The sequence below is a fragment of the Mauremys mutica genome, chromosome 9, assembly GCF_020497125.1.
Source record: "Mauremys mutica isolate MM-2020 ecotype Southern chromosome 9, ASM2049712v1, whole genome shotgun sequence".
Classification (NCBI taxonomy): Eukaryota; Metazoa; Chordata; order Testudines; family Geoemydidae; genus Mauremys; species Mauremys mutica.
This window is the reverse complement of record NC_059080.1, coordinates 94039555-94055278: the sequence shown is the minus strand read 5'-3', so window position 1 is coordinate 94055278 and position 15724 is coordinate 94039555. Positions and strand designations below refer to the sequence as shown.

The window sequence follows — 15724 nt, the reverse complement described above, 5'->3', positions numbered from 1 at the left end:
ACATGGCCATGCCACTAGGGCAGCCCAGTGCTTGGATAAGATCAGCTCAAAGACAAAGAACAGCTGGCTGAAGCTGAACCCAAGCAAGCCGAGGTTGCGCTCATGGGCAGGGAAAAGCATTTTGAAGAGTTTGCAGACATGGTGCAGTCCATGCTGACCAACATTTTCAAATTAATTTCAGGGAGATGTGTGGAGGCAGCCAGGCCAAATTTGACTGAGTGGCATTGCGACCTGGCTCTTGGGGTGGCAGCACCACTCATGTTTGGCCCAGCCAGAACAAAACAGATGTACAAAATAAAACAGTCTGAATGGTTTGGAAAAGCACTTAGCATCAGTCTTCTAAGGTCATACCATATACTCATGGCCCAATGGGATTCTGAAGTAAACTGGACCTAAACTACCATTTTTAGGTTTCAGTGCCAACAGTCTTTTGACATGACTGAGTTTACATATAAGAGCTATTGTTTCAGGAAGAAACCACTGAATTGGTTTTCATTCACATTTTTGAGGTTTTCAACTTAATCATATTGTGTGCAGTTCTGGTCTCCCATGTTTAAGAAGGATGGGACAGGTACAGAGAAGGGCTACTAGGATGATCCGAGGAATGGAAAACCTATCTTATGAAAGGAGACTCAAAAAGCTTGGCTTGTTTAGCCTAACCAAAATAAGGCTGAGGGGAGATATGATTGCTCTTTATAAATGTATCAGAGGGATAAATATCAGGGAGGGAGAGGAATTATTTAAGCGTAGTACCAATGTGGACACAAGAACAAATGGATATAAACTGCATATCAGGAAGTTTAAACTTGAAATTAGATGAAGGTTTCTAACCATTAGAGGAACGAAGTTCTGGAACAGCCTTCCAAGGGGAGTAGCGGGGGCAAAAGACATATCTGGCTTCAAAACTAAGCTTGATAAGTTTATGGAAGGGATGGTATGGTGGGATAGCCTAATTTTGGCAATTAATTCATCTTTGATTATTAGCAGGTAAATATGCCCAGTGGTCTGATGGGATGCTAGATGGGGTGGAATCTGAGTTACTACAGAGAATTCTTTCCTGAGTGCTGGCTGGTGAGTCTTGCCCACATGCTCAGGGTTTAACTGATCACCATATTTGGGGTCAGGAAGGAATTTTCCTCTAGGGCAGATTGGCAGAGGCCCTGGAGGTTTTTCGCCTTTCTCTGCAGCGTGGGGCACAGGTCACTTGCTGGAGGATTCTCTGCACCTTGAGGTTTTTAAACCACAATTTGAGGACTTCAATAACTCAGACATAGGTTAGGGGGTTGTTACAGGAGTGGGTGGGTGAGATTCTGTGGCCTGCGTTGTGCAGGAGGTCAGACTAGATGATCATAATGGTCCCTTCTGACCTTAAAGTCTATGAGTCTATCAGGGCTAGAAATATAATTTAATTTAAAAAAAAAAAAAAAGGACACAGCATTTGAAGCAAGAGATAGATTTGATGGTAAATTTCAAGGCCACCGAATCGCAGAATGCATGGGACTCAGCTCAAGACACTGTATCTCTGACTGCTAATAAAGTTAACTTTTGGCAGTTTGGTAGAACATAGAACTTAGAGATCAGCATTGCCAAAGAAGTTACGAGCATATTACAGATTATAAAAAAGATTTTTCAAAGATAAAACCTATATACACAACAGACAAGAAATTGTGGGAGGGAGTGGAAATAGGGAAAAATTAGAAGAAATAGTGCCGCTGATGGAGAATCTAACCCTATTACATTTTTTCAAAATTAACATAACGTTCTGACATCCAGACAAATTGTTTATATAAGCTGGAAAAAAAGTCCAGGACTGTTTGCACAGTAAGACAGTTATATCCTTAAAAGATTTTGGTTGATCAGTGAAGCATCAATATGTTTTACTGCATGAGACAGAACCTGTTGGCCACTTTTTGTCTGGTATTTATCAAAAAAAATTTGGCTTCATGTATTTTGATATAAAATATATTTCCCCCCACAAATAAAGCACTTCAAAATGTGCAAATATTTTAAAGTTTTAGTAACTAATCCTGGAAAGTAAATTCCCCTTACCAGCCCCGCATGGCTGTAGTTAAACCCTAGTTCTCGAGATATAGTCCAATTGGCATGTTCTTCAATCACTGTCATGTCTGGAAACTTTACAGGGCTGCTAAACCAATCAAATTCCAGCTCTAAACATGGAGTTTCCTGAGGAAAAAAGAATTGTCATGATTGTTCTGAAACAAATTATAAATTAGAAATCACTATAATCTGAACAAGTAGATGTGTTACACTAAGGCTGAAATGAGAATATAAGCATCAATTTACCTTATTTGGATTTGACCCAGTAACGCCAATAGGATTTAGCAGATCTTCCAGCCCATGAGGCACAGGCCACAGATTCAAAGCCATTTTCCCAGACACAAGAGTGTCTGTATAATCAAACATGTTTATATTTCCCCAAGCCAATGGGCAGTGTTCCTTAAAAAGATCAAATGATCATTAATAAATGAGAGTGAAGAGTGATCAAGTTGTAGTACAATATTGGATTTCAAGGAATAACGGGAGGAGGAAAAAGATTTTTGAAAAACTGAACTATGGAATCACACAATCATAAAGTAGATCAAAACACTATTTGTATTGTAGTGCATTGACACTATGGGAAGCCAGAAATAATATAATTTATCAAAATGAAAGCCAGCATAGTTAACAGCCACTATTTTGCCTACATTTTTGACTTGCTTGTTTGTTATATCTTGATTTCTAAGTTTTCTAACCAAGAAAACAACAACACATGCTCATGAAAGTCATGTGCATGCAAGCTGAATCAGATATTTCTCAATACTTTTTTCAGGCAATCTTGTTTGGATATCAGGTGTCAGCTGGATTCAGGAAAATAGTGTGTAGAACCTTGCTATTAATAAATAAATAATGTATTACCATAATTAATCAATTTTTTAAATTAGCAAAAAGAGCAAAGCAAACAATTAAAAGGCAAGAATTACATTTCAAGTTGTACTCTGTTTATTTTGACAAATCTAGTTTTAATTAATTGTGATAATACTTAATTTACACAATATATTACAGATCATATTACAAGATTTGTTATGAGACATCATTACAGCACTATGTCTCTGCTATTAAACCCTTACTGTCAAATGTGGAGAGACAGTGTGTGAGAAAGTATGGATTATCAAATATGTAGGTTAGCAGAGAGCAAATTATGACAGTTGTAGCATACTTCCCTGTGAGACTTCAAACCTCTTGTCTTGTCAGCTGCTGTGACAATCATTTCAAAGAACACAATCTAAACAGTTACAACTGCCTACCAGGATTTTTTCCTCAAGTCAGTCTTTCAAGGATTTTAAACTGCACAAAATTGCAAAGTCTTATACACTCACGAACATATAAAAAATGGATGGTACATCAGAACACACCTACACATATACTTAAGACCAAACTTTTTGAGCCTGGATGCTTAAAGTTAGGATCCAAAAACCTACATTTTAGGCACCCTCAGAAAAGCTTGCTGGTTTTTTTTTTTCCAAATTGCTTAGCAACCCCAACTCCCATTTAAGTCAAAAGGAGATACAAGTGCTCAGCACCTTCTCTCTCTCTCTCTCTCTCTCTCTCACACACACACACACACACACACACACCTGTATTTTTTAGGCGCCTAAGAATGGCTTGAGGAACCTAACTTTAGGCACCCACGTTTGAAAATTTTGGCCTAACCCTTTCTGTTCAACAATACAGACCACAATTAATACTGCATGGATAATACACAACAAATATATCAGGTAACAAAAAAAATAATTTGTAGTCAATAAAGTTAAGAGAAGTTTCTATACATCTTAGGTGATATTTTAATCAAATAAAAATTCAAGAAGATAAAAGATTTTGGTAAGACCAACTTCTACTGAAGTGTTGACCAACTGTTCTTCCCAAATTTGGCTGCCTGGAGTTTTATCTTACAACACATTAGAACTATTAAAATTATTAATTATTTTACCTCCTTAGCCCCCTTTCTTCCCTTAACAGAGCAGATGGAAAGGCAAAGCCGAGCAGCACGTGGGAGATCAGGAATGTACATGTCATATGACAGCCATTCATTCCATCTGTGGAATTTTAAAAGTAAAATAAAAACCAGGTTAAAACAGATAAAACTCAGTACACTTTAGTTAGTAAATAGCCACAAATTGATATGGAAAAATCAGAGTTTGTTCCTCCTCCAAGGATATTAAATATATATTTCTACTCTAGAAGAGCAACATCATCAAAATGGCTCTGATTAAGCAGATCAGCCTCCTGCCACGTCTACTGTTTTTAGTCACCAAAGTCCTTACTGCTTTTTACTCTGGTTAGCCCTGCAGAACCAATGTTGCTCAGAGAAAGTGAGCTGGATTTTATTCCTTCTTGGGCATCTCATCAATAGAATTGTTTACCAAATTTAATCAACACTTGCGCAGACTCCCTGACTGTAATTGTCAATGTAGGCCTAGTCTGAAGACATGGGTTTGCATGGTTGTTATTGAGGATTTAATTTGGCCTGCAAAATCTTTAACTATTCATGAAGATGCATACGAAGTAAAGAAGTTGGCTTGACTTTCAGAGCCCAGTTTGAATTACAAGAGCTAGTTAGAAGAAAATGTGTGTTTCTACTTGTAAACTCAGTATTGGGATCATTCGGAAACAATGCCATATTTATAGTTACATTACAATATAGAGCCACGTACTTTTAAGCACTTTAGTAGGCTTAAGTCGAGCAAAAAATCTAAGCACGTCAGAACATGATATAACTAATATGTAAGGCTGCGGGTTTGTCATGGAGGTCACGGATTCTGTGACTTTCTGAGACTTCTGCAGCAGCCAGCACGCCTGGCTCAGGGGCAGCTCAGGCAGCCCGTGCTGCTGCTGGGCCAGTCTTGGACCGCCGCGCCCCTGCCAGCAGCAGAGTTTGGGTGTGGGAGGGGGCAGGCGGCTGGGGCTAGGCGGGCTCTGGGTGGCACTTACCTGGGAGGCCCTTCGGCAGTAGCGACATCCCCCTTGCTCAGCTGCTAGGTAGAGGCGTGTCCAGGCAGCTCTGCATGCTGCCTCTGCCCAGAGCTCTGCTTTGCAGCTCCTATTGGCCAGGAATCACAGCCAATGGGAGCTGTGGGGAAAGTGCCTGGCCACGCCTCTGCCTAGCAGCTGAGCGAGGGGGGTGTCGTCGCTTCCAGGGAGCCCTCCCAGGTAAACGCCACCCAGAGCCTGCCTCACCCCGTCTTGTGCCTCAACCCCCTTCCCCCTCCCACACCCAAACTCTGCTGTTGCTCAGGGGGCGGGAGGAGGCATGGAGCCACGTAGGGAGCCTGCTAACCCCCATGCCCCAACACTAGCAGGGGTCCCAGCCTGTGCGCCACCACTTATGCCCCCCGCAACAGCCAGGCTGCCCTTCCCCAGCACCCACAGGGCCCCCAGGCACCACCCCTCCACTCCCCAAGTTTTATTCACTGGTATTTTTAGTAAAAAAGTATGGACAGGTCACGGGCCATGAATTTTTGTTTACTGCCCATGACTTACCTGTGACTTTTACTGAAAATACCCATGACTAAAACGTAGCCATATTAATATGTAAATAGACGCTCTCTGAAGAAACTCCCTCCCCTCCCAAGTTGTAGAGGAAGTATTATCACAGACAAGTGGAAGAAAAAAAAATTCAATTCTGAGGATATAAATCATAAGAGGAAATGAATGAAAAACTGTCTCACACTACTGGTCAGTTTTACATTTAGTAAAAACCAGTGTTTCATCACTCTTCTCCCTGCTGTACACTTCCTTTTCCCGGGTATGATAAAATACTGTGTTTTCTTCTCAAGGTTAAGTTTCGCTACAAATTTGGTATTTGTATTTACTAAATGCCAACAATCTACAGCAGTGGTTTTCAACCTGTGGTCTGTGGATCCTTGGGAGTCTGTAGACTATGTCTAAGATTTCCAAAGGGGTCAGCCTCTCCATTTGAAATTTTTTTAACAGTCCGCAAATGAAAAAAGGTTGAATATCACTGATTTACAGCAATACTTCCTGTACAACAGTGTAATACAAAGAATAATTTCCTAGCTAGCTAATGGATACTTTCCAAATATTTGCATAGCTATATTAATTATGATTCTGTTGAATTGTACAGTAGTAAACTGCACAGGAAACAATTAATACTGGAGAAGAATACTTGAATTTAGTACAGGATGTCTGTTAGCCAATGAAAGTCAGAGAAGCCTGAAGAACAGTGAGTGCAACCTGTTTCAATTACTGCACTGTAACTAATAAAATAAGGCTGTAAAGACTTATAATTACAAACGAGAGAAAAGGTTTCTTCAAATACTTCATTTTACAGAACAGCTGGATTGAAATTTTACAGTCTTTCATAAGTGACAGTAGGGGTTTTCATCTCAATAACTCCCCAGCATTACATACTCTGTACATGAAGGCAATTTCTGGAGTTCCATCACCTTTTAACCTCCATATAAATAATAAACGGGCACATACTCTGCTCTCTGCTGCAAACACTAATTCTGGGGTTACTCCACTGAAGTTAATGGAGTTACTTCAAATTTACACTTGGGTGTCAAAGAGCAGAGTTTGGCTCTACAGAACTACCAAGTATTATCATTATTATTGTTGTTATAGACTTCTTAAAACATGTTGAATATATCAACTGATATGTTTGGCTATTGCCCTACAAAAGCAAAGATGCATAATTATATTTTCTTTGTTGGGTTGCCAAGTTAGATTTCCTCTGTTCGAAGAGGGCATCAGCTTTTAAAAATTGACTATGCTCATGGAAGAATTGAAAAGCTAACACAAAATGCTAAAAAGCAGCATTTTCAAAGCAAACATTAAGTTCTTAAAAGTTGCAAGTGTACCAATAATGCTCCCTTAGTCCTACATAGACCTTACTCTTTGGATTTCTGCTTAAAAGGAGACTGATATTATTTAAGAACATAAGAACGGCCATACTGGATCAGACTAAAGATCCATCTAGCCCAGTATCCTGTCTTCTGACAGTGGCCAATGCCAGGTGCCCCAGAGGGAATGAATAGAACAGGTAATCATCAAGTGATCCATCCCGTTGCCCATTCCCAGCTTCTAGCAAACAGAGGCTAGGGATAACATCCCTGCCCATCTTAGCTAATAGCCATTGATGGACCTATCCTCCATGAATTCATCTAGTTCTTTTTTGAACCTTGTTATAGTCTTGGCCTTCACAACATCCTCTGGCAAGGAGCTCCGCAGCTTGACTGTGCGTTGGGTGAAAAATACACTTCCTTGTGTTTGTTTGAAACCTGCTGCCTATTAATTTCATTTGGTGCCCCCTAGTTCTTGTGTTACCTGTATTATCGTAGCACCTTGGAGCCTGAAGTCATGGATCAGGAACTCACTGTGCTAAGTGGAAGGACAGTTCCTTCCACAAACAGCTTGTAATCTAAGTATAAAACCAAGAGACAAAACAGATGGCTACAGATAGATGGGGGAATATAAGGACACAATGAGACAGCAATGGTCAGAATGACAGGCTGTGGCGTCTGTGCACAAGTGGCCTAGTTTTTGTCCAGTTTTTTGGAGCCATCACAGAAAAGGAGAGAGTTTGAAGGAGGATATTGATGTAGCTTTGCAACTATTTACTCAGAACTCCTTTAATGTGTCAGGGTCAGCATGGGAGAAAGCACAAAGGTGTTTGAAAACTTAACAGTTAGAGGATGGATGCTGTCATCATTGACCAATCGGAGGCAAGAGTCAACATCTTGGTAGTGAATGAGAGATGATAGGTAGTGCAGGCTGTAAGGGGCTCTGAAAGTGAAGATGAGTAACAGGTTTGATGCAAGAGAGAAGGGGGAAGTCAGTGGAGAGCCATAAAGAAAGGGGTGACATGGTTAAAGCGACAGGCTTTCGTAGCAGCATTCTGAATGGTAAGACTGAATTTACCAAGGCCAGAAAAAAGGATATTGCAGTATTTGAGATATGCATTGATGAAAGGCTGGACAAGAGTTTTAGTTGTGTGAATAGATGGGCAAGGTTATATCTTGGAGTTGTCATGCAGAAAGAATCAAGAAGACTTTGATGTAGGTTGGATGTGAGGCTCTAGAGAGAGGTCTGAGTCAAAGATTATGCGTATGAGCAACAGGCAGGCAAGTGGGGTTGTTCACAGGAAAAAGAAAAGAGGCAGCTGGGAGGCCTTCAAGGGGAAGATAAAGAGCTCTCTTGTAGCCATGTTGCACCTGGGCTGACAGCAAGACAGCCAAAAGGAGATTTCAGAGAGAAACGCTAAGATATTAGTTTGGACAGAAGGAGACAGAGTAGAGAGGTCTGTGAGTTGGCCCCATAGAGTTGAATTTGTGTTTGTGGAGGAGATTACCCAGAGAAAGAGGTGCAGAGGGAGAAGAGAAGGGGACCAGGGACAGAGCCCTGCAGAATCCCCCACAAAATTGGGAGACAGCATGATGAAGATCCTCCAAAGGACACGCTGAAGGAGCAATGAGAGAGTTAGGAGGAGAACTAGGAGAAGGAGAAAACAGTTATGGAAGCTAAGGGAGGATAAGATTTCAAGAAGAAGAGAATGGTCAACTATCAGGTCAACGAGGATGAGGATGGAGTACTAGTTCTGAGATATGGCTAAGAAGAGACCATTGGCAAGAGCAGTTTCAGTTGAGAGCAAGAGACAGAAGCTGGACTGGAGAGGGTCTAAGATGGAACTAGAAAGGAGGAACTCCAGACAGCAATTGTAAACAACGTGTTCAATAACCTTAGAAATGAAAGGGAAAAGGGAGATAAGGTGGTTGTTGAGATGTAATTAAGTTGGAGAAGTAGAGTTGTTTAGCTAGGAAGATGGCAGAACTTAGAGAGGAAAGAACAAATCTGTAGTGGAGGAAGGTCAGCCTGGTCACAGAATTTCTGCCAGAGATGCTCCATGGCAGGGGAGCAGGAACAGAGGAAGCAGCTATTGAGAGTGAGCCAGGACTGGGGAGATGGTAGGGCGGACCTTGCAAATGGAGAGAGGAGCAAAAGGGTAAGGATGGAGGAGAGGCGAAACAGAGAATCAACCACCATAACAGTAGAAGAGAGGGCTGAAAGCAGACAAGTTGTTAGCATTGGATTGGAAATAAGAATGTCAGAATGGCCATACCGGGATGTACCAAGGGTCCATCTAGGCCAGTATTCTGTTTTATGACAGCAGCTGGTGCCAGATGCTTCAGCAGGAGTGAACAGAACAGGGCAATTGTTGAGTGATCCATCCCCTGCCATCCAGTCCCAGCTCCTGGAAGCCAGAGGCTTAGGGACACTCAGAGCATGGGATTGCATCCCTGATCATCTTGGCCAATGGCCATTGATGGACCTATCCTCCATGAACTTATCTAATTCTTTTTTGAACCTAGTTTGCCCTTCATAACATCTTCTGGCAATGAGTTCCAAAGGCTGACTGTGCGTTGTGTGAAGAAGTGCTTCCTTTTCTTTGTTTTAAACTTGCTGCCTTTTAATTTTATCCTGTGACCTCAGGTTCTTGTGTTAAATGAAGGGACAAATAACACCCTCTTACTCATTTCCTCCACACCATTCATGATTTTATAGACTTCTATCCTATCCCCATTTGGTCGTCTCTTTCTCCAAGTTGAACAGTCCCAGTCCTTTTCTCTCTCCTCATATGGAAGCTGTTTCATACCCCTAATCATTTTTGTTGCCCTTCTCTGTACCCTTTTCATTTATAATATATCTTTTTTGAGATGGGGCAACAAAAATTCAAAGTATGGGCATACCATGGCTTTATATAGTGGCATTATGATATATTCTGCCTTATTATCTAACCCTTTTCTAATGGTTCCTAACATTGTTAACTTTTTTGACTGCAGCTGCACATTAAGCATATATTTGCAGAGAACTATCCACAATGACGCCAAGATCTCTTTCTTGAGTGATAACTAATTTAGACCCCATCAGTTTGTATATAGAGTTAGGATTATATTTTCCAGCGTGTATTACTTTGCATTTATCAACACTGAATATCATCTGCGATTTTGCTGTCCAGTTACAAAAGGATCTCACAAAACTGGGTAATTCTTCAAAGTCTGCTTTGGACCTAGCTATCTTGAGTAATTTTGTACTTTTCTACTTCACTGTTTACCCTTTTCTCCAGATCATTTAGGAATATGTTGAACATCACTGGTCCCAGTATGAACTCTTGAGGAACACCACTATTTACTCTCTCCATTGTGAAAACTGACCTCTTGTTTTCTTTTTACCAGTTACTGATCCATGAGAGAACCTTCCTTCTTATCCCAGGACTGTTTACTGTGCTTAAGAGCCTTTGGTGAGGGACCTTGTCAAAGGCTTTCTGAAAGTCCAAGTACACTATATGCACTGGATGACCCTTGCCCAGATGCTTGTTGACCCCCTCAAAATAATTCTAATAGATTCTTTCCAGTCAAAATATGGAAAGGTCAAGTGACAGGGGGAGTGTGCCAATAAGCGATACTGAAAAAGACCAAGTGATGGTCTGAGAGGGGGAACTCAGCAACAGAGAGATCAGAGCTTGGTGAATTTCCACATCAACAGCTCTTTTGGTGAGTGGGAGAGTTGAACCAAGGCTAACAAGATCATTCATTTTCCTATTAACAATACGTAGGACACATTAGATTTTATTTTTTGTTACCATTTGTATTGTTTACTCAGCATGGATAGTGAAACTAGACCAGTCTGCTTATAGTCAATTCACTTTCTGGTCCTCATGAACCAGTATAGTGCTGCTATGTTTGGTTTCTTGTCTTGGGTGGATGAAGCCCCCCTGCAAGAGGCTAATGCAAAAGGGATACGGATGCAGATTCTGGAATACAAATGAGCTATATCAAGTGTTATAATCCTCCACCAAGAGAAAAGGTTGGCCTGTCATGAAGCTTATGAGTGTAAACTTCAGAGGCAGTGGCTGTCAGTATAAGCCACCTTCGTTTCCATCCACATGACCACCTCAGGGATGGAAAAACAAAAGTGCGCATAGCCTCTCACATAGTAGGGAGCTAAAGTACAGCATGGTTGAAAAGATTCCCTTTAAGTGGATTCATGCTGCAGTCACTACAGAACTACACAATTCAGAACCCCCGATACAGCCGCAATCCCTGTTGTTGGCTGCTAGTTCCTGCTACCAGAAGACTAGGGATATGGAGGGACAACTTTTCCTGAAAGTTCCTTCCCCTGAAATTACAATACAGGGGGAAAATGGCTATCTTGCAGCCTCAAGAGTTTTGGAGAAGAGCCAGTGGCTGAAGACAAAGAATGGAAAAACTTTTTTGATGAATATGATAATGTTCTGGACTAACACCTTTCATCATTTTTTCCCTAAAGAGACTTCCTCCCCAAATATCCATACACTATATTAACACTGCAGATAAACTGAACCATAGCTACTGGGAGAGAGAAATTATTTTTTAATAGCCATATATTATATAATTAACAGGCCTAGTAGAATATCTATTCATTCCCTTGGAGAGAAGTAGTGTTTGCAAACACAATTTAAGTACCAGCTAATAAACTTTTCTAAAGATATGCAAGGTCAATCAGACAGAAAATGTGAATTTGGAATTATTTTTCAATACACTCTGGGTCTGATCCAGGCAGATACTGAGTCCCCACAAATATCATTATAGCCAGAGAACGAGCATTGAAGAAATTGCAAAGTACTTTTTAGAGATTAAAACCTTTGTTTTAAATTCACTTGCATACATTTGTACCACGCACATTTTGTATTTACATCACCACTATTTGAAATTCCACATTTCGTTGTTAGACACAAATGAAAATAGATCTAATTTATTTAGGTTTTCAAATCAATTAATTTCCATTCTAGTGAATTGCTCTCTGATCTTCTCTTTGCCTAGTAGCTCTTCTTTACATGGGCCACACTGTATGTCAATTCCACCTTTTCCTCTGTATTTTTATTTATGCACTTTTCTCTTCTCACTTACAAAACTTTTCCCTAACAGTATCTATTCCTATATTTTGTAAAGCTCTTTCTGTTCCCTGTCCTGCCATATTTCAGGGGCATCCTAATTCCAGACTTCCAGTTGCCCTGAAGCCCTCACAGCATTTTCCCCTCCCCAGTGGCTTGTGTTGGGTTGGTGGACATTGATTAATCACAATCCAACATGTTGATAGTGAAAAAGGTTTCCACTTAAAGCAGGGATCTCAAACTCAAATCACCACGAGGGCCACATGAGGACTAGTACGTTGGCCCAAGGGCCACAACACTGAAACCCTTTTCATACAACGATACAAAAGTATAGTAAAAAATGAAACACACACACACACAATAAATATATACTATGCTATTAGAAGTCAATTTAACAACTTTTTAAAAACTGTAATGCAAAAAGGGGTTTTAATAAAATATAAACACCTGTAACTATTCCTTATGTGGTCAGTAACACTGATGATGATCTACACTAACAGTCTATCAACATAGCTGTAATGGCAGGAACTTTTTAAAGTAATTATTCTTACAAAATACGTTGCCACTTTAACAAATATTCTTCCCAACTACTCACAGCAAAGAATCATACATGCTGAACTTCATACCTCAGACTGCTCATCTAGTCCATGAGGCCCCACCCCCGCCCTGCCTCTTCCCACCCTTTCCCAACCCCCATTCCAACCCCTTCCCCAAAGTCCCTTTCCCCTCCCTGCCCCTATTCCAACTCCTTCCCCAAATCCCTGCCCCGGCCCTGCCTCTTCTCCACCTCCTCCCGAGCATACTGTGTCCCTGCTCCTCCCCCCCTCCCTCCTGGAAAGTCCTAAGTGCCGCCAAACAGCTGTTTGGCAGCAGGAAGTGCTAGGAAGTAGGCGGAGGAGCAGGGACGCGGCGTGCTCAGGGGGGAAGGATGAGGGGGGTGGGGGGTGAGGGGATCTTGGCTGCCGGTGGAGTGGGTGCCCATGGCAGGCTGCAGGAAATAACTCCACGGGCCACACTGTGTTTGAGACCCCTGGCAAAGTGTGGTTTTATTTTGAGAAGTGATTCTATTAAACTGCATTGTGAGGTTCCCTGTTTATTATGCCTCACTCATTGAAAAACAATTGCCCAAACAGACTGTTTGTATTATGATATTGCCTAGGAACCCCAGTCATGTACCCAGATTCTAGCATGAGATCAACAGAACAAGTGATAGAAAACAATATGTTAAGCAGCCAGCTCTGCAAACACACCTTGGGATCTCAAAGTCAAGCTATGTTTGTCTTTTTGTCATAGTGATAGATTCTGCAGGGCAAACACTTGTGCAACCCTCTGAAAAGAACTGTTGCATGTCACAAACAGAATTTGAACTTGCAACTGGAGCTTTGCTAACAAGTCACAAGCCAGAACAGAATCCAGCTCAATTTCCAGTAGCTATGCTGGTTCTGTATTGTAAAACAAAAAGGGGAAATGTAGCAAATTTTTGGGTCACAGACAAAACTGAATACATGTAGAGAATAGACCTGTTGAGTAAAAGGTTGCTGCTTTTACATAACATTTTACAAGACAAAATGAAGATCTGCAAAGCCTAAATTAATCCAATTAAACAAATTTGGAAAAGGAAATGAGTGATCAATTTAAAAGGAAAACTCCAGTGATTAATTATAATTCTTAGACAGCTATACACATGCTAAATAAGAACGGTTTTCATTTATGATAAATGATTTTCAGTACTTCCTTTTAGAAAATAAGGCTGCTTTTTTTCCCTCGATGGGGCCTACTATCTTAATGATACTCCCCAGCCAGGGACCCTGCTTGATGGTAAAAACTGGTACTGACAGAATCTATTTCTGCTTTAGAAAACTCTGGAAATCAGATTTCCCTGAATTGTTACAGTAACATTATTTACCTGGGATTGGAACAAGGTACCCTTTGAGTATTCACATTGTCACATAACGGTTCTCCTCCATGGTAGATACCAGTTCGGACATAGATCTGAAAATAACGTGTTTAAGCATTAGCACCTGAATTCATTTGAATGCCAGACCCTAGTCTGAACAAAGGTTTTACTGTAAATACCAACACTAGTAGATGCTGATTAAAACCATGTGTCACACTTTAATTTCTATCAATTTGAGAAAAAAAGCTATATGGCATAAATGAGTTCACATACTATAAAGTATTCTTACTGTGCTTCTGGAAGAAAATTTTAGTTTACTATCTCTGCATCACCATTTCAAAGTTAGTTATGACTGCATTTCAAATAATAACTTTAAGAAGTAACATAACTGGAATTTATCCTTGATTACCAGGGCAAGCCATGGGGATGGAAGGATAAACTGAGCAACTTCCAAGCACACAAAAGAGCTAGGGTGGTAAGAGTTTATGCTGAACACAATTATCCCCCCTTCTTTTTTCTCTTTCAAGTAAGGGTAGTAAACTTGTCCTCAGAACTGTTCAAACAAAAACTTGTCCCAGTTCTTACAGTAATGGCTCGTTAAGCATAGTATTTGTTGTTTTAAGATACACAAGAAACATCCTTACTTAGTTTTTCCTGCTTCTCCCCAAGTTTATTTTAGATAAATCACCAAATTAAGACCTGATACTACAAAATTGCTAAGCATTCAACTCAGAACCTCAATGCTTTGGGTTTCATAGACAGTAAGCTACAATAGTATGTAAAAAGGGAACATTTTAGAAGTTTTATGATGCTTCTTATTAAATGAATAAGACCAAAATTCTCAGATTTGGGTGTCTAAAACAAGTGGCCTAATTTTCTAATATGTCATGTAATTCCTAGTACCCACTGAAATCAATGTCAGCTGAGGGTGCTAAAAAACTCTGAAAAAATCAGGTAATGTATTTGGATACCTAAAGAAAGATTTAGGTATTTCAGGCAGCCAAGTTTGAAAGCATGGGCCTGAATTTAAGGTGGCATTGAGAGCAGCGTGTGTGCACACTACTTTCAACTTCCCGAAGATACTTTCTATTTTGTTTTGTTTCCTAAAGAGGCGTTTATGTGGACTTTTCAAATACACTGCAGCTTAACCATGATTTTTTCCTTATTTGATAGTCTATCACAGGGGTGGGCAAACTTTTTGGCCCGAGGGCCACATCTGTGAATAGAAATTGTATGGCGGACCATGCTGGCTTTGCGAATAGGGGCTGCAGCTTTGCGAACAGGGGTTGCTAACAGGGAAGTTTTGCAAAAAAGAGTTCTCCAGGTGAAGGAGGAGAAAATACAGCACCCTTAGGGTAAGTGGCTGTCTGCAGTGTGTTTGTTTGTGTTTGGGGGTTACTTGCTGTGTGCTGAGTTTGTTTGTCTGTCTGGTTGTTTGAAGGACTATGTGCTGTGGCTGACAGTTGGAAGCTGTGAGCTTCAAAGTAAGGTTTGAAAGCTAGAAGCCTCTGTTAATTGGCAGAGCCTTAGTCAGTGGGTGGGGCTATCAAGAAGGCCAGGGCTTTATAAAGCAATGCGCAAGCAACCAGGGAGCTTTGCGACCAGGGGCTGCTAACAGGGAGTTTCATAAGGGAGTTTGGAATGGGAAGGCGGCAAGGTTCACTTGCTGTTCTTTAAAACGTGTAAACTAAACGACATTCAAAACTTCTTGATTTAAACAAAACCCTTTCATTAACTAGGTAGCTGCAGGAGACAATGCAGGCAGAAGCCCAGCAGTGGGGGGGGGAAGCTTTATCCAATTTATTGCGCTGAGTGCAGCATGTATGATTACCTGCCCTGTGGATGGGTGGCCTATGTGTGCATTTGGTGCAAGGAGCTCC

General features: G+C 40.8%; 1 protein-coding gene across 2 annotated transcripts in view; it reads right to left on the bottom strand.

Moving 5' to 3' along the window:
• The window catches only part of PIK3CA (phosphatidylinositol-4,5-bisphosphate 3-kinase catalytic subunit alpha), a 78929-nt gene that overhangs the window by 24804 nt on the left and 38401 nt on the right, over positions 1-15724 (bottom strand). For both annotated transcript variants that reach the window (XM_045029945.1, XM_045029946.1), the window contains 4 exons: positions 13854-13939; positions 3989-4094; positions 2305-2457; positions 2050-2184 (listed from right to left, as the gene is read on the bottom strand). In XM_045029945.1, coding sequence (XP_044885880.1) covers positions 2050-2184; positions 2305-2457; positions 3989-4094; positions 13854-13939 — 480 coding nt within the window. The remainder of the gene's footprint in view (positions 1-2049; positions 2185-2304; positions 2458-3988; positions 4095-13853; positions 13940-15724) is intronic.